Raw genomic sequence first — 27944 nt, forward strand, 5'->3', positions numbered from 1 at the left:
TAGGTTAGAATAAAGACCTACATTTTTTAAAGAAATACACACACCTAAGTGCAAATGCACTTTGTTCTGCATGCTTAAATCCCCAGTTCATGCAAGCATGTGAAGGTTGCAGTGGTGCATACTTGTCTGTTTGGGTTCATCCGTAGATTGGATGTGCATATATCTTTGAAACTTTGGCCCAAAATATCGTTAGGTAATTTCTTAAATCTTCTGATAGTGACTATTTTATAATCTCCCATGAAGTAATCCTGAATTTCTATTAAAAATCTCATTTACTTTAAGAAAAAAAAAGTTTTGCTTCAGATCACCTGTAGTGAAATTGGCAGTGTCTTCCCAGTTCTTCCTCCCGATAGCTAAATAAATGAGTTCCACATCTCTTCCTCCTCCATCATACTCAGGAGCCGTGTCAGTTATCTGTATACTTCCTCAAGAAGGCAATATACAGGAGCACTCTGACATTTGAAACAGCTCAGAATATGTCATTCAAAAGTAATCATAAGCCAACACTATTTAGCTAGTGGCAACTTGCAAACACTGCAAAGCTTAAATTAATAGCAACAAGAATGGGAAATGAAATAATTTATTCTTCTTGAGAGCCAATTTTGTACACTTTTTATGCCTTGAAACTGTTTTCTAATCTTATTATTTAAAAAATAATGATCCAGTCTTATTATTTTCCTTACTCCCCCCTGACTAAACTTATCAAGCCTTAAATATGTTGGTTTCAAAATGGCTTGAGCAAAAACCTCATTAGAATTATATGCTCCATCTGTTTTTCTCATTGGAAGCTTTATAAAATGCTACTTCAAATAAATCAAAGATAACTGTGTGAAATACTCCAGTAATGTTCTTTGTGTGGTGTTTTTTTTTATTTTTGTTTTGGTTTTGTTGCTTTTTTGTTTTGTTTCTCTCTTTAAACTTTGCAGTTAAAAAGTGCCAAGGAGTTAGCAGAGATCAACGGCCATGACGAATCTCAGGCAAATGTAGGTACAGCTCTATTTACATTTTATTATTGAAGGTTATAGAATGGTTTATTGGTTTAAGGGCTCAGGTTTTGAATGCCTACTTTTCCTACAGCGACAAGTTCAAATCCCAGCAAGTTTCATTTCAAGGTAGTTAAACTGAGTTCCGTACAATTTACTTTGTGAGGTTATTTGGATGAAATGTTAACAGCCAAGGTTCTGCCTGCTCTCTATGGATGTTAACGGTACCATGGCAATTTTTGTAAGAATAATATTTTGCTTAGTATCCTGGTGCCCAGTGCTCTTCCCTTCTCAAAATGTTTTTCAGGAACATATATATTTAATTTAAATTCTATAGGAAATTATCAACACGTTTCATGTCAGCTTATGTATAATACAGTCAAAATGTTTTGACTTGTATATTAATTATAACAGGGGTCGGCAACCTCTGGCACACGGCTCACCAGGGAAAGCACCCTGGCAGGCTGGGCCAGTTTGTTTACCTGCCAAGTTGGCAGGTTCAGCCGACCACAGCTCCTACTGCCGTCCCGATGTGGCAGGTAAACAAACTGGCCCTGCCCGTCAGGGTGCTTACCCTGGCGAGCCACATGCCAAAGGTTGCCGACCCCTGAATTATAATATAGCAAAAGCCAAACTGATAAAGTCAAAATGAAATATGTAAATAAGGTTTGTTACCAGGGAAGCCATCTCCCATGCACCCCCTTGTGGCCTGGGCTTCCTCTCCAGCACCGTGCCTCAGTTTCTCTTCTTCAGTGCTCCTTAATAAACTCCACACAGACCTTTGGTCCAACAGTATCCCTTATCCCAGGGTCTAACTTACTGACATAAAACTGAAAACAAAACTCTGTTGTCAGGCTTCTCTCCCTCTCACTTCCATTGGATTCTGTTCTCTGCTGCTCTTCCCAGATTTAGCAGGCCATTCTCAGCACTACCTGCCTGGAGATTTGATCTGCTCCCCTGGCGTCTGCTCTGTCTTCAGCCCTATGACTCTGGCTTCTAGGCTCAAACCCTTCCCTGTGGTCAAAGATGGTCTCTTGCAGGAGCTTCCAGCTCTCTGCAATCTCTGCCATAGCTTCCTCTCTCTGTTTCCTGTTCCCCTCTGGTTCTTTATCAGGACCAGCTGCCCACTATCTGGCCCTATCCAGAGGCTGCTAATGAGACACAGATGGGCTGTTCCTTCTTAAAGGGCCCAAGCCACCCAGCTGACAAGGTCATTTCAGACTTTTTGTTTTGAAGTAAATTTTAAAATTTTGACTTTTTGTTCTGATTTGGGATGAAAGGATGTTTCAAAAGATCAGCATTCCCCTCAGCAGGGAAATTCCATTTTCCAGCCAGCTCTGCTTCAATCCCTCTGCTTGATGCCCATGTGCACCTGCCAGTGATGGGGCATCAATGGGTAAAGAAGTGCACTGTGATTATTTACATCCCAAAGGTCTCCCTCTTGATGTTGGATCTATATGAACAGAAAGGTCCTCTTCTGTGCAGAACCAGTCCCAGGATCCAGCTCCTAAGGAAAGAAGTCACTGCCATTTCTAAGATAATGGTTCAGAAGAAAATTAGACAACTGCACTTGTCAATCCACAAATTCAGTCCAGGGTTGGAAAATTGTCCCACCTTAGGATAAGAAAGAGATTCAGGAACACAAATATAAATGGCAATAGAGAAATTTATTTTGATACCTAATAGTGAAAGAGTGAAAATGTATTTGCTGCAGAAATGGACACGGTTGGTGGACAGGAATTGAGAACCCTCTAAAGAGTACAATATGATTAGGCTTCCGATTTTAGGTTTTAACCAATAAACATAGAGAAAACAGCCCTGACACAAATAAAAATTAAATCAGTGTTTGTCCAGTAAATACCAGAAAAACCCTGGAAATGTTTTTTTGTACCTAAGGGCTTGTCTACATGGAGCAGTAATGAAGCTATGATTTCTAAAGCACACTAAAGTGTTACACATTAATTGGTCTAGGTAGATCCTGCTCATGCACACTAATCATTCCCTAGTGCGCTTTAACACAGTATTATTTGAAACAGAGAGATTACTCATTACTGTATTTACAACTAATATATATAATATACATTACTCATTACAGTATAGACACAGAGGAAAGTCCCCCCCCCAAAAAAAACAATTTTTGACATCTACGTAGAACTCAAAAATTGCTAAAAATAAACCCTCAACAATGAAATTAATAAAATCCCCAAACCAGAAGCCCTAAAAATGATGAATGTTATTTACACTGAATATTTAATACTAATGTGCTTCTCCTTGCAAAATGCATCCAAAGCTAATTACCAATAGAGTTCGTGGTTCTTGCCCTTGGCCGGTATCTAAATCTGGGCTGATCAAAGAGGAAAAGATGTAGTGGCTCCTACATGGTTATTAGTGGACTGTGATGCGTATAATAGGATTAGTACATATTTGATACAGTTGACAAGTTGAATTTAGCAAATGAAATGCCCTGACATTCAAGACCAGATTGAAAGGTATTGGCAACGAAACATGAAAATGTCTATCTGTGTTCCAAATAGTATATATGACCTTTCACCTTACAACACCCTACTTGTACCTTGTACTGTAGTAGTAAAAACTGGATTTTTTTAAAAAGACAGTGGCAACTTTTATGAAGATTGCTGCATGTATAGTGCTGAATTGTACTCCAAGAATGTCCTCTCTGTATTGCTATTACAGTTTTTAAAAATAATTTTCCTGTGTCCTAAGGAACCTTTTCTACTAGTGGCATTGGCCATGATATCATAGGTATTTTACATTATCTTACTGTTTCTTGAAATAAAAAATTAGAACATTTTTGGTAGCCAAAGAGTATAGACAACATGTATTGCAGTTACTTAAAAGGCTGGGGCAAGGGTAATGTTAGACCCACTGCTACTGCAACTCATAAGCAAAGCTAAAAAGAAAGAACAGATTTTTTGTGCACATCAATTATTCCAGGGCAGTGCAAGAATAACTCATGTGCAGGACTCTGCAGACAGTCATGAGGCCATTTCACGAATGGCTTGTCAGGTACAGGTGGTAATATTTGTTACATCTGGTCACATTTCACATGATTTGAAGTGGTTTTTAATCCATTGAATGTGTCATTCTTGCTTGTGGTGCATTCTGTAGCAGGAAAGCCCTGACATAAGGTGCATGTTGTGCCTGGAGCAAAAATCCTGGCCCTGAGGGAGACTTGAGTTTAACAGTAACCTCAGCACTCCCATTATGTGGGCTAATAGAAGTGTTCTGACATAAAACTCATTTCTGGGGGCTTAGATGTGATTGTCCATTGTTCTTAATGCTGCTCAATGCATAGAGCAATGTGTTAATTTCCCCATCATTGTTGGACACAGTGATATATAATTCAGATCATCCTCTTAATTGAAGAGAAAACCCTAAGTCAATGTACAACTATAATTTCAGATTTCTTCCTTCGTCCAACATGTTCCTTTTCCCCCATGACCGGACTAGTCCCATCTTGAAAAAAAAAATGCTTCTTCTTTCTGAAGTGGGGTGGAGGGGTTACTAAATGGTTTATGAAGAGAAACCACAAAACACATGCTGTGTGATTTGAAACATCAATGTACTGTATTTATTCCTCAGCTGTTTCTGGCTTGCTGTAGAGTCTCTTGCTGTGTAAAACATGTGCTGTGTTTTGATCGACATTGTGTTTCTGTGCACTGCGAAACTCAGCATACTTAGGATACCGGATGTCAATGCAATGACATAGTCTTCCTGGGACAGTTCATTAAATGACATCGGGAAGCTGGGGCATCAATCCTATTTCAGACAACCACTGTGAGACTGATGATAGAATTTTCGAATGTCCGCAATGTACTTAAGGCATGAAATCCCAGCCCCATTGAAATCAATGGCAAAACTCTCTGTGGTGGGGTGTAATACCTCTTTAAGGGACAGTCTAGCACAGGGGTAGGCAACCTATGGCACGGGTGCTGAAGGTGGCACGCAAGCTGATTTTCAGTGGCACTCACACTGCCTGGGTCCTGGCCACCAGTCCGGGGGACTCTGCATTTTAATTTAATTTTAAATGAAGCTTCTTAAACATTTTGAAACCCTATTAACTTTACATACAACAATAGTTTAGTTATATATTATAGACTTATAGAAAGAGACCTTCTAAAAATGTTAAAATGTATTACTGGCACATGAAACCTTAAATTAGAGTGAATAAATGAAGATTCGCCACACCACTTCTGAAAGGTTGCCGAGCCCTGGTCTAGCACTTACAGCCAAGCAATCTGAGCTCAGTCAAGGAGTGCCTGCTCCACCCTGGGGCTGGGCTATATAAGCGGGAAAAAGAAGCTGAGCGAGAGAGAAGGGACCAGAAGCCACACTTGTGGCTATGGGTTGCAGGACCCTCAGGCTCCAGGGCATTAGCCTAATCTGCCTCATAGAGGCTTTGTTTTCTGGCTATACATTTGGTTGCTCTGATTGAAGGCACTTGAACTTGGTTAAGCTGCTCCACCCTGACTTGAGACCTATGGGAAATGGAGAAAGCCTGCCTGCCGCCTAGAGCAATAAGAGAATTGGAAACTCTGCTGGCCAAGGTTGGTTTGGAGGCCTTGTAAAAGGTCACTTTGGGTGGTTTTGGTTAGCTTGGTTTTGGCCTCCCGTTCTATAATCCTGTATGCTTCCATTGACCTCAGCTGGGCAAGGATTTCACCTAAGGACTCTGTTAAGTGTTACTGCTTTCTAACCAAAGTTTAAATAGTGTGCTAAACACAGACATCTCAGAAGGTTAGAGTGATTACACCTGAAAATTTCTATCCTCTTTTTCTGTTTTCATTGCCTGAACAAATAGCAGCGCCTATCTTATTCTGCTTTCTCTGCATCTTTGGTTAGCATCTCCAGAAACGTGGACACAATAGTCTGTGGTTTTCTCTTCAGGCAGGGAACCAAGGGAATTAAGTAGGGATGTATTTTTCCCTTTGGATGCTTGTAGCCATTATTGGGGGAGTTTTCATGTTTGACGAACCTTCATCCATTAATGTTGATTCCTTTAGTTCTTCCTTTATTTTTCTCCCTCTATTTCTGCACTTGCAGCATTAGTAGTGAACCTTTGAGTGTAAAACTGTCCAGAGGAATATACCAGGGTGAAGCATTTCAACCATTTCACTAAATTGTTCATGTAGTGCTACGCTGAAGGTAATGTTATCTCTTATCAAGTTCAAGTCTTCGCCTTTAAGATGTTTTTATGAGGGTAATCACTGGATGATCCTTACTATTTTGGGATGGCAAAGATAGAGACAGTCCCTAAGTGAAGCTGATCTTCAAGATCAGCTGGAAGATCTTAACAAGTACATATTATAACAGCTATATTTCCGGGATCATGATGGCATCAAAATTGTTTCTTTGCAGGATCATCAGACTCGGTATTCTGCTCTTCCATTTCAATGGACAAAAAGTTATTTTCAATGACACATTTGATGTAGAAGAATCCAAAGAAACTGATTTTTCTACCTGTTTGAGATGAACACAAATGCTATCTTTCAACTTAACTCTTGACAATGTATACATTTTACTGTACAAGAAGAATATGTTTTCTTTGCTGAAGGCCATTGAATCACTTGCTTCCTACCATTTCCTTCAACTTTAGGGATGTGGAGTCAGGTAAAGTCATAAAGTGATGATTACTTCATCAGATGCACGGAGTGAAAAATACAGTAGGCAGGTATAAATACACAGTACATGAAAAAATGGGAGTTGCCTTACCAAGTGGGGCAGTTCTAATGAGACAATTCAATTAAGGTGGAAATTGGTAAGGCAACTCCCATCTTTTCATGTACTGTGTATTTACACTTGTCTACTGTATTTTCTACTCCATGCATCTGATGAAGTGGGTTTTAGCCCACAAAAGCTTATGCCCAGATAAATTTGTTAGTCTCTAAGGTGCCACAAGGACTCCTTGTTGTTTTTGCTGATACAGACTAACACGGCTATCACTCTGAAAAGTGATGATTGATCGTCCGTTTGCAGTATTAATCAGCAGCTTTCATATTTACACTAGCTAGAATGAGAAACAGCCACCCAGTGAATTCGGCACTGAAAAATTACATGAGCTCTGACTTTGTACAGAGCCATGTTTCAGATGCCCTGTTCACCTTCTAGAAATTTCCAGATTCTGGAAAATCAAGTATCCTCACAGTTCACAGCTCCACTCTCCCGCTTGTGATTCTGTACATTAGAGGAGAGTGATACGTACACATTTGATAGTTCATTATGGTGCAGTGTTTAGACCTGTGTTCTTACAGAATCACAGTCTCTATGGTTTGAGCTGCAGTGCCTTGCGGAGATCCAGCCTTCAGGAAAGTGCTGTAACAGTGTAGGCTGAGGCATAGTCTAACGGTGAATATGTTATCTGAAATGGCCCCAGGCTTTAGTGATAACCCCTTCGTTAACATGGAGCAGCAAATCATACCACTTCCCTTGTTCCTAATTGGAAGTGCCACACTGGCATACTGGCTTAGCTTTTGACTGAGTAGGTTCATTTAACCTCAGCAAGAGAGCAGAGAATGCTCTGAAACACAATGTTAAAACCCATTCAGCCACCCACTCTCAGCAAAGCACAGAAGTTTCTGACTTTGGATTTCGTGAGCTCTGTGGGGATACATGTACGCAATGCCCAGAGCTAGCAATAGCACCTGACATTTTAATAATACCTGACAGTTCTGTTCGGCCTTTCTTCCTACAGTGCTGTACAAAATATATAAACACACATACAGGAATCGTTTCTCCCATCAGTGAAATTGAGTCACTTTTAATTACATATATATGCACCTGTGTGGATACCCTGCACTTTGCATAGGGTTGGCAGTGCAATCTGGCTCATCGCTGTCACTACGCTGTTTGTCTTTTCCATTACATGGGCTCCCTAGCAACTGCACGAAGGATTATGGAGTATCTCTCTGCTTCTGCTGTAAGCCTAATAGTGCTGGCTGTGGGAGTGTTTACTAAGTCCCACCGCCCTAAGGGGGAATCAGGCTACTTCTTTCTCCTCTCTTCTGACAATCTTAATGAAACATGCAGTGAAGAATATTTGGGATGGTGGGGGGAACCTGCGTTGATTGCTCATAGGAGGCACTGATTTGGGGCGTGTTCATCGTTCTGGTCAAGGTCCTGTATAGGAGGAGGAAAAATGGCTGATATCTAGTGAAAAACACACTAATAGCATCTCTCATAAATGCTAAGTGCCGATATTTGGCCCCTGTAAATGGGGAGGTTGCCCTTGGCCACAGGGTTTTCAAGTCCCAACAGCTGGCTAAGAGTATCTCTCGAAATCCACTCAACCTCTCAGAATGGATAAGGGGTTTTTATGATTCCTTCTGGTAAGTTTTTCCAGGGTGCCTATCAGACCATCTCACAAACCCACAGAATCTATTTCTAGGGTAGAATTACCTTTTTTTTCCTCATTTCAATGTTTTTCTTTTTTTTAATGCTTTACTGTTCTGATGCTGGAGAAACATTTTGAGAGCATGTTATTATGTCCAGATCCTGCATATGAGTGCTATGGGGTGCTGAACATCTTTAATCCACATTGATTTCAGTGGGAGTCAAGGCCAGTCAATACCTTGCAGGATCCACCCCTTGGTTTGCATAGCAGATAGTCAGGGCCGCCCAGAGGGGGGGGGGGGGGCAAGTGGGGCAATTTGCCCCGGGCCCCACAGGGGCCCCCACGAAAGTTTTTCGGGGGCCCTGGAGTGGAGTCCTTCACTCGCTCCAGGGGCCCCAGAAAACTCTCACGGGGCCGGGACCCCCGGAACTTCTTCCACTCTGGGTCTTCGGCGGCAGGGGGTCCTTCCGCGAGTCTTCGGGGCACTTTGGGGGCGGGTCCTGGAGCGGAAGGACCCCCCGCCGCCGAATTACCACCGAAGCAGGGGGCCCCTGCTGCCGAAGACCCCAGGCCCCCTGAATCCTCTGGGCGGCCCTGCAGATAGTGTATCTACGATGAGCTACAAGTATCCATTCGGCTTGCAAAGTTTAATTTACACATGCACTTTGTGCTGTTCCAGCAGCACAATATGCAGGAAAATCTACAATTTTATCACCATGTAGGTCTAATACTTTGTTTGAAAAATGCGATGATTATTGCTATTATTTGTATAATGTCAAAAGTGTGCAAGGCACTGTACAGATACGTAGAACAATCTTTTCCCATATCAAATTATCTTCAGCCACCTTCAGACTGCATGAAAAATAATATTCCCGTGAGTCACCAAGAATCTGCCCCCGTTTAATACTTTCAGAATATAAGGAAATGACGCACCTGACCACGCATGTATTTTTAAAAGTAAATATCAAAGTGACTTTAACATTAGTCATCACATATGCATCGCACAGTGTATAGCCACATAAAATATTTGTGTTCAAATACTATGGTAATGAGAGCCGTATAAAAAGATAGCTGAGATTAGACAGCTATTTTGACATTATTACTAGTTGCCCAAACTTGCCAGGTGAAAGTTATAGTAGTGAATGTTTTTATACAAAAACATAAAAAAGTGTCCCTCTGGCAAGTGGACTGGAAAAATGGTATGTCAAAAGTGCTATAATGCAATTAATCTCCACTCCTAAAAATATTTCTATCATGCGGGATAAACCAAACAGACTAATCTTAGATGCAGAGACATGCATTTTATAGTGTCTCATTTGCAAGATCTTTTATTTGTTGTTCTAATTTTTCTTCTTCTTTGTTGACGATGTATTTTAAACGCCAGTAAATTTTTCAGAGTTGTCAACTGCTTATTTGTTAATGCCAACACACTTCTTAACCATACTCGCATGGTATTATTTTCACTATTAGGGTAGTTTAAAAAATAATTGTGTGCGGTAACAGAAGAACTCACTGCTAGGTTGGGACAAGGCACCAAAGATAGGTTAACCCCAAAGGTCACACTTGACTTGAGTGAAAAACGACACTAATTTATTTTCATACATTTTCAAATGATAATATTCTTAAATCACTTACTAGTAAAACCTGTTATGGAACTGACCAATAGCATAATATGTTGTAATGAGCTAGTAGGTACCCCATTAGCTGGATTGCAGGGGGATGTGGATCAAGAGAGATGCTGTGGGACTAGGATTGAAACAAAGTGTTCTGGTGGTGGGTGGTGCAGCCTGTTGCCAGCCTGTTAAGGGTGTAGTTGCATGTAAGTCAGGTTAATTTTTAGACAGTGTGGTCTTGCCTCATTTCTTCAGATACCCCCGATATACAACCTATTCTGTTAGCCCAAGATGTCTGAGGTGCAAACCTCCACATACCTAAATCCAACTCACAGGGAAGAAATCACACTGTTTCTAGATGCATGTGGAGCTGACATGCTAGGCAGAGAGAGATTTCCCTGCTCCAAATATATGGCGAGAGTGTATAGTGGCCAACCCTCCAGGATTGTCCTGGCATCTCCAGGAATTAAAGTTTTAATTTTTAATTAAAGATTATGTCATGTGATGAAACCTCCAGGAATACAACCAACCAAAATTGGCAGCCCTACAAGAGTGTGGCCAGTAGTTCAAAAGCCAGGTATCCTCAAGGTGATCGTTATGTTCAGGTCAAGTCTTTGGGCTTCTCTACACAGGGGTTTTAAAGCAGATCAAACCAAGTTAAACCAAGTTAAGTTTGAAAATGGTTGCATACACACAACACAGTCTATGACTGCCACTAGCTCCACATTTGCCACAAACTCTGGAGTCTGGTTGCCAAGTGCATCAGGTTTGCTGAGCATTGAATTAGTGGGGTCTGCTGTTTGTGTGAATTCAATTGCTGCACACCACTTTTTTTTTTTTTGCATGCTTCCAACAGCTATCCCACAGTGCTTAGCAAATCAATCATTACTGACCTGTCCTTGCTCTGGTGTCAAGTTCTCAGGACATCCCCTCCTGGTGCAGAGCCAGAATTTGCCTGTTTGCTCCTGGATCTAAGTGTATCAGCATTCTTGCAATACAGCCATGACAGTACTTCAGAAGCCCTACAGCATGCCTCGTGCAGCTGCTTGGAGGCATGGTGAGACTCTGGATCTCCTTGCCATGTGGGAAGTGTCAGTACACGACACTTTTGTGGCCAATCACCAGAATAAAGACCTGTTTGTGCATGTTCCCAAGCACACGTCCAAGAGGGGTCATGACAGGTCTGCTGACTAGTGCTGGATAAAGAGCAAGCAGCTCAGGAGTAAGTATATTGAAATGAGGGACAAAAGGAGACAATCTGGCAGGGGGTATGTGACCTGTCCATTTTATGGTGAACTGGCCAGAATCCTACATTATTATATAGCACAACCCTGCCAACCATGTGGCACCTGCTGGCCGCACTCTCCCCCACACTGAGAATGACCAGCAAGGCTCACTGAAGTTGAGCAGGAGAATGCTGGAGAGGAGCTTTCCTTTGAGAGCCAGGATCTTTTGGAGACCCAGGACCCTGACATCAGCCAGCTGGAAAGCCAGCAGCAATCACACCCTGCTGCAACGTACCCCAATTCCTGCCAGGCATCAACCAATCCCAAGTCCTAGCCAGAAACCCAGGCCAGGACTGAAAAGGCAGAACCCCGGAGGGAACTTCATCATGTAAGTACCTATCATTTCAATTTATTATTTATTATTACTGTGCTATACAGCCGTTCCGTCTTCTGCTCTGGGTGCCCCCTGGCCACAGCCATTTTAGACAGATGAGAGCTAGGAGCTCTTCTGAGAATCCAGCCCTCACCTTCCTCTGTAAACTCACGCTGCCCATTTGTCCCCACTGTACATGTTTCCGAAACAGTGGCTGCTTTGCCTGGGCAATTCACACTCCTGGAGGAATTCTGCGCCAAAACATTAAAAATTCTGTGCACAGTATTTTAAAATTCTGCAAAATTCTACATATTTTATTTGTCAAAATAACAAAATATAATCACACCGGTTTCAATTATTTTGGTAATTTATTTCAAAATGCCCATCAGCAACTATGTCTGTAACAATACAGATAACAAAAAAGATGCCCCCAGGAGTAGAAAGGTAAAGAAACCCCTATGACAACCAAGCTCCTGTTTCTCTGTTATGCTTTGTTGGCTGCCTCAGGCTGGGAGTGTCACACATGCCAGCTGGGCACATTGTGGGGGAAAACTCTGCCCCTCCAGTCTTTTAGTGGATTCTTGTTTTTTTACCCTGCCCCGTAGGGTTAAAATTTTTCAAGTTGTCAAATAGAGGGTACTGTCAGGGGAAGGGAGAACTGGGGTGGGTGGGCACAGTTGTGGGGGTGCTGAAGGGGTGGGTATGTGTACTTAGAGGCAGTATTTGGGGGTGCCAATGATGATATTTTGGGGTGCTGGATGAGTAGGTGTATTTACTGAGAGGGAGTATTTGGAGGATGTTGGAGAGGGTATTTGGGGGTGCTGGAGGGATGGGTGTGTACTGGGAGGGGAGTATTTGGGGGCACAGGAGAGGGCTGTGTGGGGTTCCCATAGCCTAGACACCCGCAATCCCTCCCCAGAGCCCAGCTGTGAGGTGCCCCCTGGCCCAGATGCCCCCATTTCCCTTCACCTCCGAGCTCAGACACAGACTCCACTATGCGCAGCTTCGTTACTGTCCCACTTTGGGGACATGGTGAGGCCCCTCACTTTCTCACCCTTTGCGAGAGCCAGCACAGCCAGGTCTCCTGGGCCCTCTCCCATCCTTGGGAGGATGAGGATCAGGCCCAGCAGCCAGAGCATGCAGAGCTGCAGGGCCTCCATCCCCACCAGGCGGCGCGCACCTTTCAATGTGGGACCACAGCTCACATGCTGCCTCCTTCATTCCAGGCATTCCGAGAACCACAGCCCACCTGCATCTCCCGTGCAGGCACACTGTGAGCTGGGGAGCTGGGCTCTGCTGGGTCCAGCAGCTCTGCAGTGCCAATTCTGCAGGGGAAAAATGAATAGCGACAGGCCCATGCCTCTGGTATAATTCGCAAGCCCCTTCCACTCCTGCAACACTTCTGGAGGGAACCATCCTGGTGCATAATTTCAGTGTATGTCACTGGTCTGCCCTTTGCCGTTTTGAATAAGGCCTTCTCTGTCTCCTAGTCACCCACCTTAGTGTAATGTCATCAAGAGTAAGGATGACCTAAAGGGGATGTAGAGGGGGTTACTATCTGGCTTGGCCCCCCCCATAACCTCTCATAACCCCTCTGACACCAGAGGAGTCCCTTAAATGCACAAATAAAACTGCAAACCAAAATGAGAGCATAATTCGACCCATCCCACCTCCTAAACAACACAGCGGCAAATAGTATATACAGCAGACAGAAATCCTGGTGCACCCAGCACCTCCTCACATGCCCACTGCTTACCATCTCTGAGGTTCCCCCAAGGCTGGGAAGATCCTAAGGGAGGTCAAGTCATGGATGCATATTAAAAAATGCTATCATGCCCTGTATGAAATGTGAACAATAAGTGATTTTTCCCCCATACTTCCAAGGCACCTAGAACAAGCAAACCATCAAGGACCATGCCTTTATCTACTGCTGGCAGGCAAGCCAACCTGAGGAGATGGGAAAGGAAGACTCAGCTCAAGAGGTTTGTAGAGCTTATGATAGAGTCCCAGAGGAAGACTGCACTGGCTGAGAAGTGCAGGCAGTACATGGTGACCCAGACAGAGAAGGAAATGAAGCTCTCCCAAGAGATCATGGCAGTGGCCAAGGACAGTGTTATGGAGGTCAAGGACAGCATCACCCTGGCCAACGACAGCATGGAAAAAGACAGGGAGATGCAAGGCAACTTATGAATGCTATCTGGATCCAGAATCCTCTCCTCCAAAACATGCTACTGCCAGGCAAGCGGTCCTTTCAATCCTGTAAACCAGTACTTACCCACATCCTTCAGCCCCTAGACAATAGCGGCTACTGGGACCATCAACAATTCCTCCCCTCTTTACCCTGCACTTATCCCAGAGACCATTCTCCTCTCAGATCCATCATCTGCCCAGCAAGAAGACTGGCTTCTGGAAGCCCAGCACTTTTGACCCCTGCAATGCACCTGCAAATTTTGAGCTGTGGTACTCAACTCCAGAACTCCCACATGCAAGAAAAGGCGGAAGGAAGATCTATATGTGCCTGTAACTCTAAGCTACCACCACCACCACCACCTTGTTAGTTTTGCACATTTTGCATTGTTGCACTTTCAGTTTGGTTTGCACTGTTGCTTTGTTTAAAGATTTGCTTTTTGTTAGTCAGTGAGTAGATTGTTCTGGTAAATGTATTTTCAAATAAAAAGCTATTGTTATTTATCCATTGGTTCAATTAAACTTTAGTTTTGATCTTGTTACTGTTCCTTTATAATAAAAACCTTTTAAAATCCATTTTGGTCCATTATGACTCATCACTGCATGTAACACACAAAATCCTTTAAATGAAGCTAAAATAATCCATACGGCTTCACAAAAGTATATAGGCAATGTCTCACTTCCACCACCCATAAGCAATACTGGACTGTTCACAGTCTATCTTACCCCCCATGGATTAGCAGGTGAATGCACAGCTACACATGTTCAACCATGAGACTCAAAATATGAACAGTAGGCATCCCAGACAATATTCTCCCTGGCATTAGCATCCTCTATGGGACACCGTGCTAGCTGCTGAAACCACCAAGCAAGCATCAGTACCTCAGCCTCCCACCAATCATTGATGCTTTCCCCTTTGGTCTCACAAATATTGAGCAGAGCACAGCACAACTCTATAATGGTCAGGACATTTTTTTCTGCTGCTTCCAAATTATTCTGTGACAGAGTGCTGAGAGCTAACAGCTGTCCCAGCACTCTGATCACTTAAGCTCTGATTAGTTCCCCCTAGAGAAGACTTGACTGAGGAATGAAGTACTTACCTTACCAGACTGGGGGCTGGGAGCATTAAGAAGCTAATTTTCCTGTCAGCTAGGAGGGGTAGTTAAAAACGGAAACACAAAGGGGAAAGGGGAAGGCTAGCAGAGCTGAGACAGAAGAGATCTTAGGAGGGTGCAATCTCTCCCTGGAGATTGGGTTCATGTCTGAAGAACGCTGTCGATAGAGCTGCTATATGGGATTGTGACAGTGGTGGTCATAGTAATAATCCCATAGAGGTGTTAACAAACAAGAGGCATACAACACTGTGTGGGTTTGCAGGACAGGAGTGGAGCCTGCCCTGTTACAGATTCCTTAAACATTGAAATCTGCATTTCAAATGGTCAAATACATAGTCGACCACCACTCTGCAGTGACTCAGGCAACAGTTAAAATATTCCTTCTTCCTGACCAAGTGGCCGGTGAATGGCTTTGTTCACCAGGAAGCAGAAGATAAACTGTGTTTCCCAAAATAATCGGACCAGTCTCCACACCACTAATGTCCATAGTGGTCCTAGGGGCAAACAACCCTTTCGCCATTAATTTAAATAGAACTAAGTTCTGAAAGATCCTTGCATCATAGACCCCCTCAGACCACCCTGCATTTCTGTGTGTACGCCTGCTGCAGTGGTTAACCACTGTGGAGAAATACCCCTTTCTGTTTATAAATACTGCACCAGGGCAGTGGGGCAAATGATAGACACATTGGTTCCATCAGCTGCCCTAATGCAGTTTGGGAACCCCATGTGTGCAAAGCCATCAGTAATCTCCTGAGCATTATTATAACCCAGCTAGCTAGTACCTTAATGGCATAGCTGACCTGCATGAGACTGGTCCCAATGGTTCATCTCCCCAAGCCGAACTGGTTGGCTACAGACCAGTTACATTCTGGGGTGGCCAGCTTCCAGATGGTAATAATTACCTGCTTATCTACAGGTATGGGGCACTGCATGTTGGTATATTGTCACTGCAGCGCTGCACATATCTCAGTCAAAGTAGCCCTCCCCATCCCAAAGTTCTCGCACCACTGCTGGTGATCCCAGGTCTGCAGAATGATTCTCTCCCACCAATCCACGCTGGTTTGCCAGTCCCACAAATGGCACTGAATGCTGTGTAGCTGATCTAGGGAGTTGTCCTCTAGTTCCAACAGCTCAGCATCCTCATCCTGCTGCAACAGCTTCATGGTATTTCTCCTGCTACCTGGAGGAGACACTGTTCTGACACTGAACATTCTCCTGCACCTGCACCATCTGCTTGGTGGTGCAGCGGACATCGACCAATGCAGAATGTGCCCAGGTTTGAATGCTGTAATAGCGCCATACCATCTGGAAGCTGGCCACCCCAGAATGTAACTGGTCTGTAGCCAACCAGTTCGGCTTGGGGAGATGAACCATTGGGACTGGTCTCATGCAGATCAGCTATGCCATTAACATACTAGCTAGCTGGGTTATAATGCTCAGGAGATTACTGATGGCTTTGCACACATGGGGTTCCCAAACTGCATTAGGGCAGCTGATGGAACCAATGTGCCTATCATTTGCCCCACTGTAGTACAGTCTTTGCATATTCACACCTGCTGCCATAGCAGTGTGGTGCATTTCTGGGTCCTTGCTGGCAGACAGCAATTTCAAAATGATGCTAGCCCTCCCAGAAAGGAAGACTAGGGCAGAGACAGTGGAAACATGGTTTCAGGATTTTTTTATTTCAACCTGCCTGGCTTCTGCTTTGCATACCACAATTCACAGTGAAAACAAACCCACAATGCACACTGCTCAGCTGTGAAGCAAAGAACCATGGGATAGACCCCAAGAATGCTACTCCCTCACTTCTCAGCAAACTGCCACCATGTGTTCACACAATGCAAATTGGACAGGCATCCTGTGTGCATGCTATTGGTGAGACTTGCATACTGCAGATTACCAGATGCTCAACAAAAAGCTTCACATTAAATCCCTTGTGTAAACAGACCCTTAAACTGGAGTGAAACAGCATTGTGTGCCTTGCAGGAGTCCTCTGAAATAGTTCTTCCTCTAAAGCAGAACCAATGATTTTCTGGATTCCATCACAACAGCAAGATAATTATATCACTCAAATATTAGAGACTTTCTAATAGTCAGAATATTTTCAATCAAATAATTGGTAAGGAATCCAGGATGGCCATCATGAGAGAACATGTTGAAAAGCAGAGGTGTGTAAATATCATGCTTTTTTCCTACTGTTTGGGACTGCAACTTAATCTGTGTGTCCCCTGAAATCTAAGAATGTGCCTGACCCAATGTGCAATGAAGTCAGTGGAAAGGCTCCCACTGAAGCACTGGAATGGGTTACCTAGGGAGGTGGTGGAATCTCCTTCCTTAGAGGTTTTTAAGGTCAGGCTTGACAAAGCCCTGGCTGGGATGATTTAGTTGGGGATTGGCAAGGGTAAAAGTAACTTAAAGGACTTACCGGTACACTGGAGTCCTGAGCGGGGGGCGGGGGAGGGGGGGGGGCTCAACCAGAAGAGGCAGGGCCTCAACCAGAAGAGGTGGGGCCTTTAAATACCTGGGCTCTTTAAATCAAGAGTTAAAGGCCCTGGGGCTCCAGAGGTGGCTGGGAGCCCTGGGCTCAGGGGCGATTTAAAGGGCCCGGGGCTCCCCACAGCGGCTGGAGCCCCGGGCCCTTTAAATCACCACCAGAGCCCTGCCACCACTACCCCAGGGCTCCGGCAGCGAGGCTTGGGAGGCAATTTAAAGGGCCTGGGGCTCCGGCCAATGCAGGGAGCCCCAGGCCTTTTAAATTGCCAGCCTGGGGAAGCCAGGTCCAGCATGGCATACTGGCTCTTGCCAGTACGCCATAGCGGACTGTACTGGCTTACTTTCACTTCTGGGGATTGGTCCTGCTTTGAGTGAGGGGTTGGACTAGATGACCTCCTGAGGTCCCTTCCAAACCTGATATTCTATTATTCTATGATGACTTCAGTGGATATTGAATTAGACCCCATGGGGCAGAACACCAAGATTAAATTATTACTTTGTGTGGCTATGGAGACATACGTAACCAATTGTCAGCAATTGTAGAAATAAATGAAAACTAAGTTGCAGCACTTAAAGATTGGGGAAGCCAAAAGCAGTTGTACGAGGGTTAAAAAAACAAAGCAAAAAATTATATGTAAGTGTAGTGTAGAAAGGGGTAGTTTTAAAACTGTTGGATCCCAAGTAATGTTATTCTAAAAATGGTTAGTTTAGAGAAACAAGAAATGGTAGGCCAGCTCTATTCTCTTACTTCCAGCTCAGGGATGTGTCTCCCATTATTTAGTCAGAGGGGCTTTTTTCCATACTTTAGGGGACATCCATGATCAAGCAAAATAAGCACAATTATTAACCATAGCTATTTTATTATTAAAGACTGGAAAAGAAAACGTTAGACAAAACACAAATGGCTAAACACAAATAATAAATTGGTTACTTCTGTTACAAACTCTTGTGTATGTCTCTCTGTGGAGAGCGTTTAACAGAAATTACATCTTTGAGAGTGGACCGCGTCTGAAGGGCTCTTTTCCCTTTGTAAGTGAAGACCAAAGTGTATTGTTGTTCACAATTACTGTGAATTCAGTTTTAGTATCTTATTAGATGTTTAAAACTGTTTATGTATGGGCAAAATAATATGTTTAAGGGCAAATGAAATCTGTCCAGTTATTAATAATAACCTAAACAGTTTATAGCTGGACAAAGTAAGCAATCTTAACTGTGAAATCAAAGAAGATTTTTAAATTAATTATTTTGAAGTAGCCATTTAAGGAGCTGTCCTAAGCCAGGCCAATTACAAATTACAAGAATCTTAAATCCCATTACATCCCACTATTTTGCTGTTTACCAATGTCTAGCCCCTATCTCTGCTTCAGGAATATATAGTCTAACCACTTGGTGATAAAACAGGAGAAAATTATAGTAATTTAAGTTACAACAGAATTTGCATAGCCCAGTAAAATCATTACAAGAGTTTTAAATCTAATCCACTGGCAGTCTTAACTTTTTCTCATCAATCCACGTTGAGGTCTTGGGAAGGTTTTCCTTCGGTTGGTTTTTTCCCAAGTCTTCTCTGTCTGTGGCAGCTTGCTTGTAGAGCTTGATGGATGAGTCATGGAGTACTTACTGTCTAGGCAGTGTAGCAGTGGGGTGGTGTGTAGGGTTCTCACTTCAGAGTCTTTATACTCTTCTCCTTACTATTTTCATGACATGATAGGAAAACACACCTCTCTCAGGCTTGTTTAGATTCAAGTTGGTTGTTGTCACTTTCACTGGCATCATGCCTTCAGGGTTGGCTTAGCTGACACTTTCAGCGCCTGAATATGCAGTCCGTTTAATGAATATGCAGTATTTCTTTAATTGCCTTTGTTCTTTTTCTAGCAAGAAAGATCCAGATAACTTTTAGTTAGTTTTAATTCTTCCTTTTTATTCAGTCCATTTTTGAGACTTGATTTTATTAGCATTTGAGAGGAAATGAAATTGTTTTCAAACAGTCCAAACATTCCTGTCCTTTATACACAAGTTTTTAGCGCTCAAAAGAGACTTTTTAAATTAAATAACTCTTACAAAGACTTTAGTTTAAATATTTAATAGTTGTTGACTCTGCAGAACAATTTTTGGAACATCGGTTTTTATTGTCTTCCTGCATTGGTGAAGGTTTGCTTGTGCACTGCCAGTAACTAATTAATTCCCTATTAATATAAATATTTTGCACTTACATTAGTAACTAGTTTAGCATCAAATGAGCTTGTTATATTTATACAAATGACATCTTATTATTCATACAACAATGCTATCAGACAGTTATTATATGAAGGTTTACATTTAGATATAAAATATTTGCAAATATACATTTTGAAAGCTTATGCCATCGTAAACATTTGAGAAACAACAAAGGTTTTCATCTTTAAGTGGAAATGTGAGTTGGAATTAATCAGTATCTTCTGCAAAACATTCCCCACCATAAATGTTCCCCAAGTGCAAAGAAAAAAGACTTTAGGGTGTTTACAAAATAAATCAGTTTCAATAAGGCTATTTCTGGAATTCTTTCAAACTCAGGTTTCCCTTTGAAAAGAAAAGAAGGAGCTGGTGTGGGCTCACTTGTCAAATATATTTATGGCTCTGATAACACACCCTACATTCCTTCTTACTCTACTTAAAACATGAATGGTCTGTAATGTTTGCTTGTCCTTGGGAGATAAAAGCAGAAACATTCTGGAATTTCTTTGATTAGCTTTAACACTTTGTAACATAAATAGCTAAATATATGTATTGTTGTATTTCCAAGCAGCCTGGCTATAACATTCTTGTTGCTATATCTTAATATTTAGGAAAGGTGAAAACAAGTTTGAAATGAAGTTATAATTGTATTAATCTATTTTGCATTAATATTGAGGTCTCTTCCCCACATAAGAAAAAATATACTGTAGAAAACAGGTGATCTTCCTACTGGAGGCCAAATTCTATTCATTTTTATAATGAGATGACTAGGATTACATGGGTATAAATGAGCAGAATTTAGCCCATATGCTTAAAATCTGAGGCTGAATTCTGCAGTCCTTAACAAAGCAAAACTTCTGTTGGCATCGGTAACCGTTTTGCTCAACTGAGGACAGCAGAATTTGGCTCTGCTGTTTTTTTCTCCTTCAAAAATATAGATTGCCTTTTCTTCACATGCCTCCACCCTGCTCTGGATGACCTGCATGCCTCTTGCTTTTGTTTCAAATACACAGCTTTTTCCCTCCTCCTCACCTTTCTTCAGAGAAAGCCTGGGGTGGATAAGAAAGGGTAGCAAACTGCTTATGTATGGCCAGCACTCTGCAGTTGCTCCCTATGTGCCCCACACTGCCAGACACCTAGTAATGGCCTTCTCTACTTCCCCTTCTCCTGCTACTGTTGGCATAACTGCACAAAACAGCTGTTAATCGGGCTCTGTATAGTCAGTATATGTCAAAATGTGCTGTGACCTCACACAAAGTGTGGTAACTTTTATTGGTTTCAAAGTGGTAGCCATGTTGGTCTGTATCAGCAAAAAGAATGAGGAGTCCTTGTGGTACCTTAGAGACTAACAAATTTATTTGGGCATAAGTTTTTGTGGGCTAAAACCCACTTCATCAGATGCATGGAGTGGAAAATACAGTAGGAAGCTATATATATAGAGAGAGAGAGAACATGAAAAGATGGGGGTTGCCATACCAACTGTAATGAGACAAATCAGTTAAGGTGGGCTATTATCAGCAGGAGGAAAAAAAACTTTTGTACTGGTAATCAGGATGGCCCATTTCAAACAGTTGACAAGAAGGTGTGAGTAACAGTAAGGGGAAAATTAGCATGGGGAAATAGTTTTTAGTTTGTGTAATGACCCATCCATTGACTGGGAGAGGACCAAACAACATTTGGACCAAAGTAGGGGAGGGGAATTCAAGTCCTTTCACCATCTGTTTGAGGAAAAAATTAATATGATACTCTGGCCCCACTTACACCGAAAGGTCCCTTTTTTGGTAACTGTGCTAGCACCATAAGGAATGACTCCATCCACACTGGGCAGAAAGGTTTGCCTTATATGTAGTCTGTTCTTGGCTGTAGCACTGTAGTCATGCATCCATGTTCTACAGTTACCTGATGAAATTTGTGACTAATGAATACTCCTGGGCCCTAATGGCTTCCAAATGCTATTTAACCAGCCACATATTGCATTTAGTCCTTCCAAGGTCATTTCACTTCTAATTAATCCTAATTTCTCTATGCTCAGCCACGCTCTTCTCCTTTATTGCAGTAATACAGATGGTTGCAAACTATTTATTTCATAATGAAACCTGGTAAAGGGGACTGCATAAAGGCCCAGAAAATAACATCTCCCAAGTAGAAATGGCCTCTGAACTAAGGGTGGAACAAAGCTGTACTGGAAAATGGAGATATTCTAGTGCAGTGTTTCTCCAACAGTGCTACAGAGACTGCTGGTTGCTGATAGCCCTGCTTATGTCACAGGGGTGAAACATCTGTCACTCTGTAACCCGTGATCCTTCCAGTTAGTTGTAGCCTAGTCTAGCACTCTTCGAGTAAATGTCCAGACAGGCTGACGTTTAGTTGTCCTGTTTGCAGACACAATTTGTGCCTGCAAAAAATACACCATTTTTTTCCCTGCCCACAATTGAACTGGGTGGCTGCAAAGCTTAGTGGCTTCATACCCACCTACCAGATTTGCCTCTGGAATACATACCATAGTTAGATACGTAATTAGTAAGATTTTCACTGACATTAGAATTGCAAGTGCAAACTCTGGATGAGTTGCAGGTGAATTTTGTTTGGAAATATGAACAAGGTCATTTCCTTTTATTTCCACTCCTGATTCCTACCAATGTTGCTACTGCCTCCTTTGACCGTTCTGAGCTGTCCTTTTTTTGCTATGGCATGAATCCCTAAGCCAGACTTGGCCGTATTGGCCATCAAACTCATACAAATGTCTCCATTTATCATCTTCTCTGGGGCAGCAAGTCTTGCACAGAAGAATTTTATTCCCTCTAAACCCATTCACTCTTAATTGCGCAGGTGCCTGCAACCTGCTTTTTAAGCATCCTCTGTGTCACTAGCAAGATTACCACTGTTTCCCTGCTTTCTACCCCAACCATCTGTCCAAGCAAGGACAACTTCCTGTGACTTCCTCTAGTCTCCATTAACACTGCTCCATAAATCATGCCGAGGGTTTTGCACATCCTCAAACCTGCCCATTGCTCTCTAATTCCAAAGGGAGTAGAGTTTCTTTCCCTGTATCACCGCTTGACAAAACTTCCTAACTTTCCAAAAAAGGTAGTCGGGTGTTTTGGGGGATTGTTTTATCAAGTGCCCATCCTGTTGGTCTCTCTCCTCCCACTCCATAATTACCCTTTTTAGAATGCTTTTATATCCTTGGAGACAAAAATTATATCTTAATGTATACAGTCTCTACTGACTTGCATTGCTCTGGCTTCATACTATATTCTCCTTCATCTTCCTCCTAGCCCAATTATTCTGCTCAGTGAGGCTTCCCTCCCATTGCTGAACCCATAGATAGATACATTTACAGGCTTTCATTAGGATTCTTCCTCCTCCCCTTTTTGTTGCCCAAAGTCTGCAGCAGATTAGTACTTACTTCCGCTGCAGGTTGTATCTGGAGCAGTATCATTAGTGTTATCCATCCCAGGGATGATGATGTTGTTGTTATCATTTATTATTTGCATGACAGTTCTACAAGTTAGTTAATGCCTAAATGACTTTCTTGTCTAAGGGCTTGGCTACACTGGAGAGTTGCAGTGCTGGTGGTGGCTTTACAGCGCTGCAACTCACTCACCGTCCACACTTGCAAGGCACATACAGCGCTGCATCTCCCTGGCTACAGCGCTGGCTGTACTCCACGTCTGCCTGGGGAATAACGACTGCAGCACTGGTGCTGCAGAGCTGGAATGCCAGTGTAAACAGTGATTAATCTTACTACGCTGTAACTGACCTCCGGAATTTTCCCATAATGCTTTTAACTAAAGAACTCTGTTTGTTTTGTTATGATGCCTCTCTTTGTTTTGTTGTGAACTTGGGGCTCCCGGAGCTGCTTATCTAAAAAACAAACACAGCTACTGTTTGCTGTGAATGAGGCAGGCAGGGGGATGAATGTCCACAGCTAGTGTTTGCTTGAGGAGAGCAACAGCACGGCGGGGGGCAGTGGGGAAGGGAGTCCGTCGGAGCAGCTGCTTATCTGGTCTGAAGGCTATTTGCATTTAAGAGTGTGGGGGAAATGGTAGGAATTTGCAAGGCAGGGAGCTGACACAGTGTCGGCTCCAAAAATCCACTCACTCTATCTCTCTCTCCCCAACACTCCCTGTCACACTCCACTCCACCCCGCTCTTTTGAAAAGCATGTTGCAGCCATTTGAATGCTGGGATAGCTGCCCATAATGCACCACTCCCAACACCACTGCAAATGCTGCAAATGTGGCCACACTGCAGCGCTGGTAGCTGTCAGTGTGGCCACACTCCAGCGCTTTCCCTACACAGCTGTACGAAGACAGCTGTAACTCCCAGCGCTGCACACCTACAAGTGTAGCCAAACCCTAAGAAGTAGAGCTGGTTAACAATCCTGCAACAAAATGGTTTTTCACCAAAAAATGCCAATTAGTGGAAACTGAATTTTTTTTGCAGGAATTTCTCAACTCAAATTTAAAAAAAAAATCAAAATTGTTGAAACGTCATTTTGAAATTGTCATTTGCTAAATGAAAAATTCAGATTTTTCCAGTTCCAAGCCACTTTTTGTTTCAAAATTTAATCTAGCTAGTGTAAAAACATTTAAATAAAAAATGACTGAAACTGAAACAAAACATTTCAAAATGATCAAAACAAAAATTTTCAATTAACCCAATTCAAAAAATATTGGTTTTGTGGGACACAAACATTTCTAAAATTGTGATTTTTTGGCACTGATTTGGGATAAGAAAGTTTTAAAAAAATTTCGCAGGACAGGAAAACAGTTTCTTGCTTAGCTCTACCGAGAAGCAGCTGGACCAAACACAGCTACTTAGGTGACTGACTGCCCATCAAGATTCTACTGTAATTACTGCTTCTTGGAACCAACAGTTCCCCCCTCCCCACACACACACACACATTTCTAACTCTTTTTGTCATGATGATAATTTAAAAAATGTAAGTCAATTACTAGAGCAGAAAGTTTGTCACAATGATTTTTCTTTAAAAAATGTGCAATATTCACAGCCTGTCAAATCCCTCCTTCAGTGTCAAAAAGCCATGTAAATATAACAGTCCAACCATATTACCTAGCTGTCGCCTTTGGTCTGAAATTTTCTTAGGCGGTTATAAGAGTCCCATTCTGCTTGCTATAAAAGTGGAATTTTCTAAACCTCTCTCGTTTACAGTATCTACCTTCAGTCATGTCTAATAAAGAGGCAGCTGTGACAAAGCTGGCACCTACTATATACAGGAAATTCCTCTGCTTGCAGCAGTTGGGGAAACAGTGCTTCGAAAAGGTCTTCTGCAAACAGCTCAATTATTTATAACTGTTTTGTCCTTAGCTGTAAATTAAAGTAATGATCTTTTATAAAGAGAGTTAAAAAGCAGCAGGCAGGGCTTTTATTGAAATGAATGAAATCTACATAAACACCTGTTTTGTTTTTAAACTTTATAGGAAATCAATATGTTGACAGTAGCATTGGTCAACCAAGAGAGAGAAAAAAATTCTGAGAAACGAAGCCAAGGTCTAAAATCAGAGAAAGAGGCACTATTAATAGGTAAGACAACTCAGTACTCAGTTAATCACTGCATATAACAACCTAGAAAAAATTATCGTAGAATCAGCAACCTTGAAGCTATTGTTTATTGTCAATGTATATTTACATTTAACTTCATTGAATTAGAACTAAAGACTGTACTGCTTATCATTCCCATGTGTTCCCATTGGTTACAGTCAGAACAGTCCAGTGGAATAAATAGAAACGTTTTCATCATAAGGGATATAGAGCCAGTCCTACAAGGCTCACTCACATGACTAAGCCTTACTCACCCAAGAAGACTTACTGGTTTTAACATAAGCATTTCCTATGGAGGACAAGTTGCAGGATCTGCCTCTATGCTTGTAATGTGACTATAGGTAGATACTGAATTTAGTTGTTCGAGGGTCTCATGCAGGGCCGCCCAGAGCGGGGGGGCAAGTGGGGCAATTTACCCCAGGCCCCAGGCCCAGCAGGGGCCCCCATGAGAGTTTTTTGGGGCCCCTGGAGCAGGGTCCTTCACTCGCTCCGGGGCCCCCGGAAAACTCTCGGGGGGCCCGGGCCCCTGGAGCTTCTTCTGCTCCGGGTCGTCGGAGGCAATTCGGCGGCAGGGGGTCCTTCTGTTCCGGGACCCGCCGCTGAAGTGCCCCGAAGACCCACGGCGGGGGGTCCTTCCGGCACTTCGGCGGTGGGTCATGGGGCGGGTCTTTGCGGCAGGAGGTCCTTCTGCCCCAGGACCCGCTGCCGAACTGCCGGGTCTTTGGCAGCCATTCGGCGGCGGGAGGTCCTTCCGCATCAGGACCCTGAATCCTCTGGGTGGCCCTGGTCTCATGGAATAGAACAGTGTGAATGGTTATCTACCCATCACACTAACAAAATGGATGAAAGAGAAAGGAACAGAAACAATATTGAACAAAATAAGGATGCCCTTAACAGTTTCCTTTTTTTTTTTTTACATTAGGTGACAGTTTACTGACAAGAATAAGTATGGGAAATACCACAAGGACAGTTAATACTTTAGCATACCTAATGAAAAACTTGGAAGGGAAATTATATCTAACGGGCATTGGTCCATTCCAGGAAATGAACTATGACTGGCATGACATGATACAGTGAGGATGGATTGTGATATATAAGGTTATTAGTTTGGGTTCTTTTTAATTTTGGATCAGACATTCCATACATAATTTCGGTCCCAGCATTTGGCTTGCTTTTCATTGTAGCTGTAAATGAATGCCTTTGATTTATTCATGGCTAAATTGAGGTAGATGACTTGGTATATTGGGAATTTTATGTAGAGCTTTTCACTGCTAAGTGACCAGTTATTTGAATCCAGCCCACTTTATGGCTGTCCCATGGCTCATGTGAAGTGAGCATGTGGTTTCAGTCCTGGTCCTAATGATCAGATGTTCACATGAGACAACCATCATCAGAACTGGTGGTCTTAATGGGAACCAAGGACTGCACAGGCATGGAAACCCAACATTACTCTTTCCTTCACAATCAGAGATGAGGCACATTGGTGATTGGTAAGAGGAGACTTTGCCCTAAAGCTGCCCATTCTCTAGAATTGTCGATGTTTCACAAGCACTAAAATTCACTTAAGAAAAGCTGAGTTACTAGGTTGGTATCATGCATCTATAGGCAATAATTACAAGCATATTTTCAAGCAGCCTTTTATTTCCTTCATATTAATTAAAGAGGGGCCATAGGTGCAGAAATCAGATCTGGATTTTGAATACCCCAAAACAGAGGCTTTGGAGCTGAAGTTTTGGTTCAATCTATAACAAAGATGGTGCCATTAGCAAACTGAGGTCTGAATACAGGTTTGGATTTCCAACGGTGCCAGTCAAAGTTCAGTGGTATTTAGTTTGGGCCCAGTTCTGCAATTATTGACAGAGACCTTGAACCTGCAAAGTTTTACACATATGCTTATCTTTATACACTGTGGACGGCTAGTTCCATGGATTTCCATGGGATGACTCACTATGTAAGTAAGTCTTTGCACGATCAGGGCCAGAATTTGCAAACATAAGTGGAAATCTGAAAGAGAAAAAGGAAAGATGTAAAATGAGTTAAGCTTTACTTATCTTTTTCTACTGTTGCCAGTGTTTGGGAAAAGTGGAAATTTAAAGGTGATTCTATTCCAGTCAGTATCTGGACCAGCAGAGTGGCTTGCAGTTCACAAGATACAGGGACCCATTTTTGTAATTTGTAAGCATTTTGCTCTTGCTCTGTTTATGCCTTAAAAATAAAGAACTGCTCCTTAAGGTTTATTAGTTAAGAAACTCAACCAAAGGGAGCTGAAAATATCTTTGAATCTTACTGTTCAACTCTCAGCAAATAGTTAGTGACATGCATGTTGATGACCATTACATATACTCACTGTTCATGTAGAGAAGGAGAGATGGGATAATGCTTTTAATAGCAATGCTGACGTCCAACATCCTGCTTTCCTGATTCATCACTATTATGAAGACACTCGATTTCCACTACAGGAAAACACCTCTAGATTTAGAAACTGACTCCTCCTCAGCCCTTTATTCCCAGACCTTTTAACATGAACTTGTAAATTGCAATGAAGAAAGACAGAGCTTGCTCCCTTTTAAGGAAAAAAAAAAGTATGTATGTCAGGAAGGATTTGTGTTTCTCTCAGCAACACTTAGGGGTAATATGGATTAAACACTTATCATAACTAGCAACAACGTAATTATAAGAAAAATTCAAGGCGCTGCAGTTTCTGACACAGTTTATATGAAACATTTTCACAACAGAGCTTCCACTGAAGGGGAAAAAGCAATAATTTTTCCATTCCAATATCTACTATTACATATTGGTAAATCAAGCATAAAATAGGTAATTGA

General features: G+C 42.4%; 1 protein-coding gene across 20 annotated transcripts in view; it reads left to right on the top strand.

The window, feature by feature from the left end:
* The window catches only part of ENOX1 (ecto-NOX disulfide-thiol exchanger 1), a 521099-nt gene that overhangs the window by 486005 nt on the left and 7150 nt on the right, over positions 1 to 27944 (top strand). For 19 of the 20 annotated variants that reach the window (XM_039485148.1, XM_039485204.1, XM_039485217.1 and 16 more), the window contains 2 exons: positions 927 to 983; positions 24999 to 25101. In XM_039485148.1, coding sequence (XP_039341082.1) covers positions 927 to 983; positions 24999 to 25101 — 160 coding nt within the window. The remainder of the gene's footprint in view (positions 1 to 926; positions 984 to 24998; positions 25102 to 27944) is intronic. The other variant, XM_039485280.1, reaches the window with a different exon arrangement.

The sequence above is a fragment of the Mauremys reevesii genome, linkage group 1 (assembly GCF_016161935.1).
Source record: "Mauremys reevesii isolate NIE-2019 linkage group 1, ASM1616193v1, whole genome shotgun sequence".
Taxonomy (NCBI): Eukaryota; Metazoa; Chordata; order Testudines; family Geoemydidae; genus Mauremys; species Mauremys reevesii.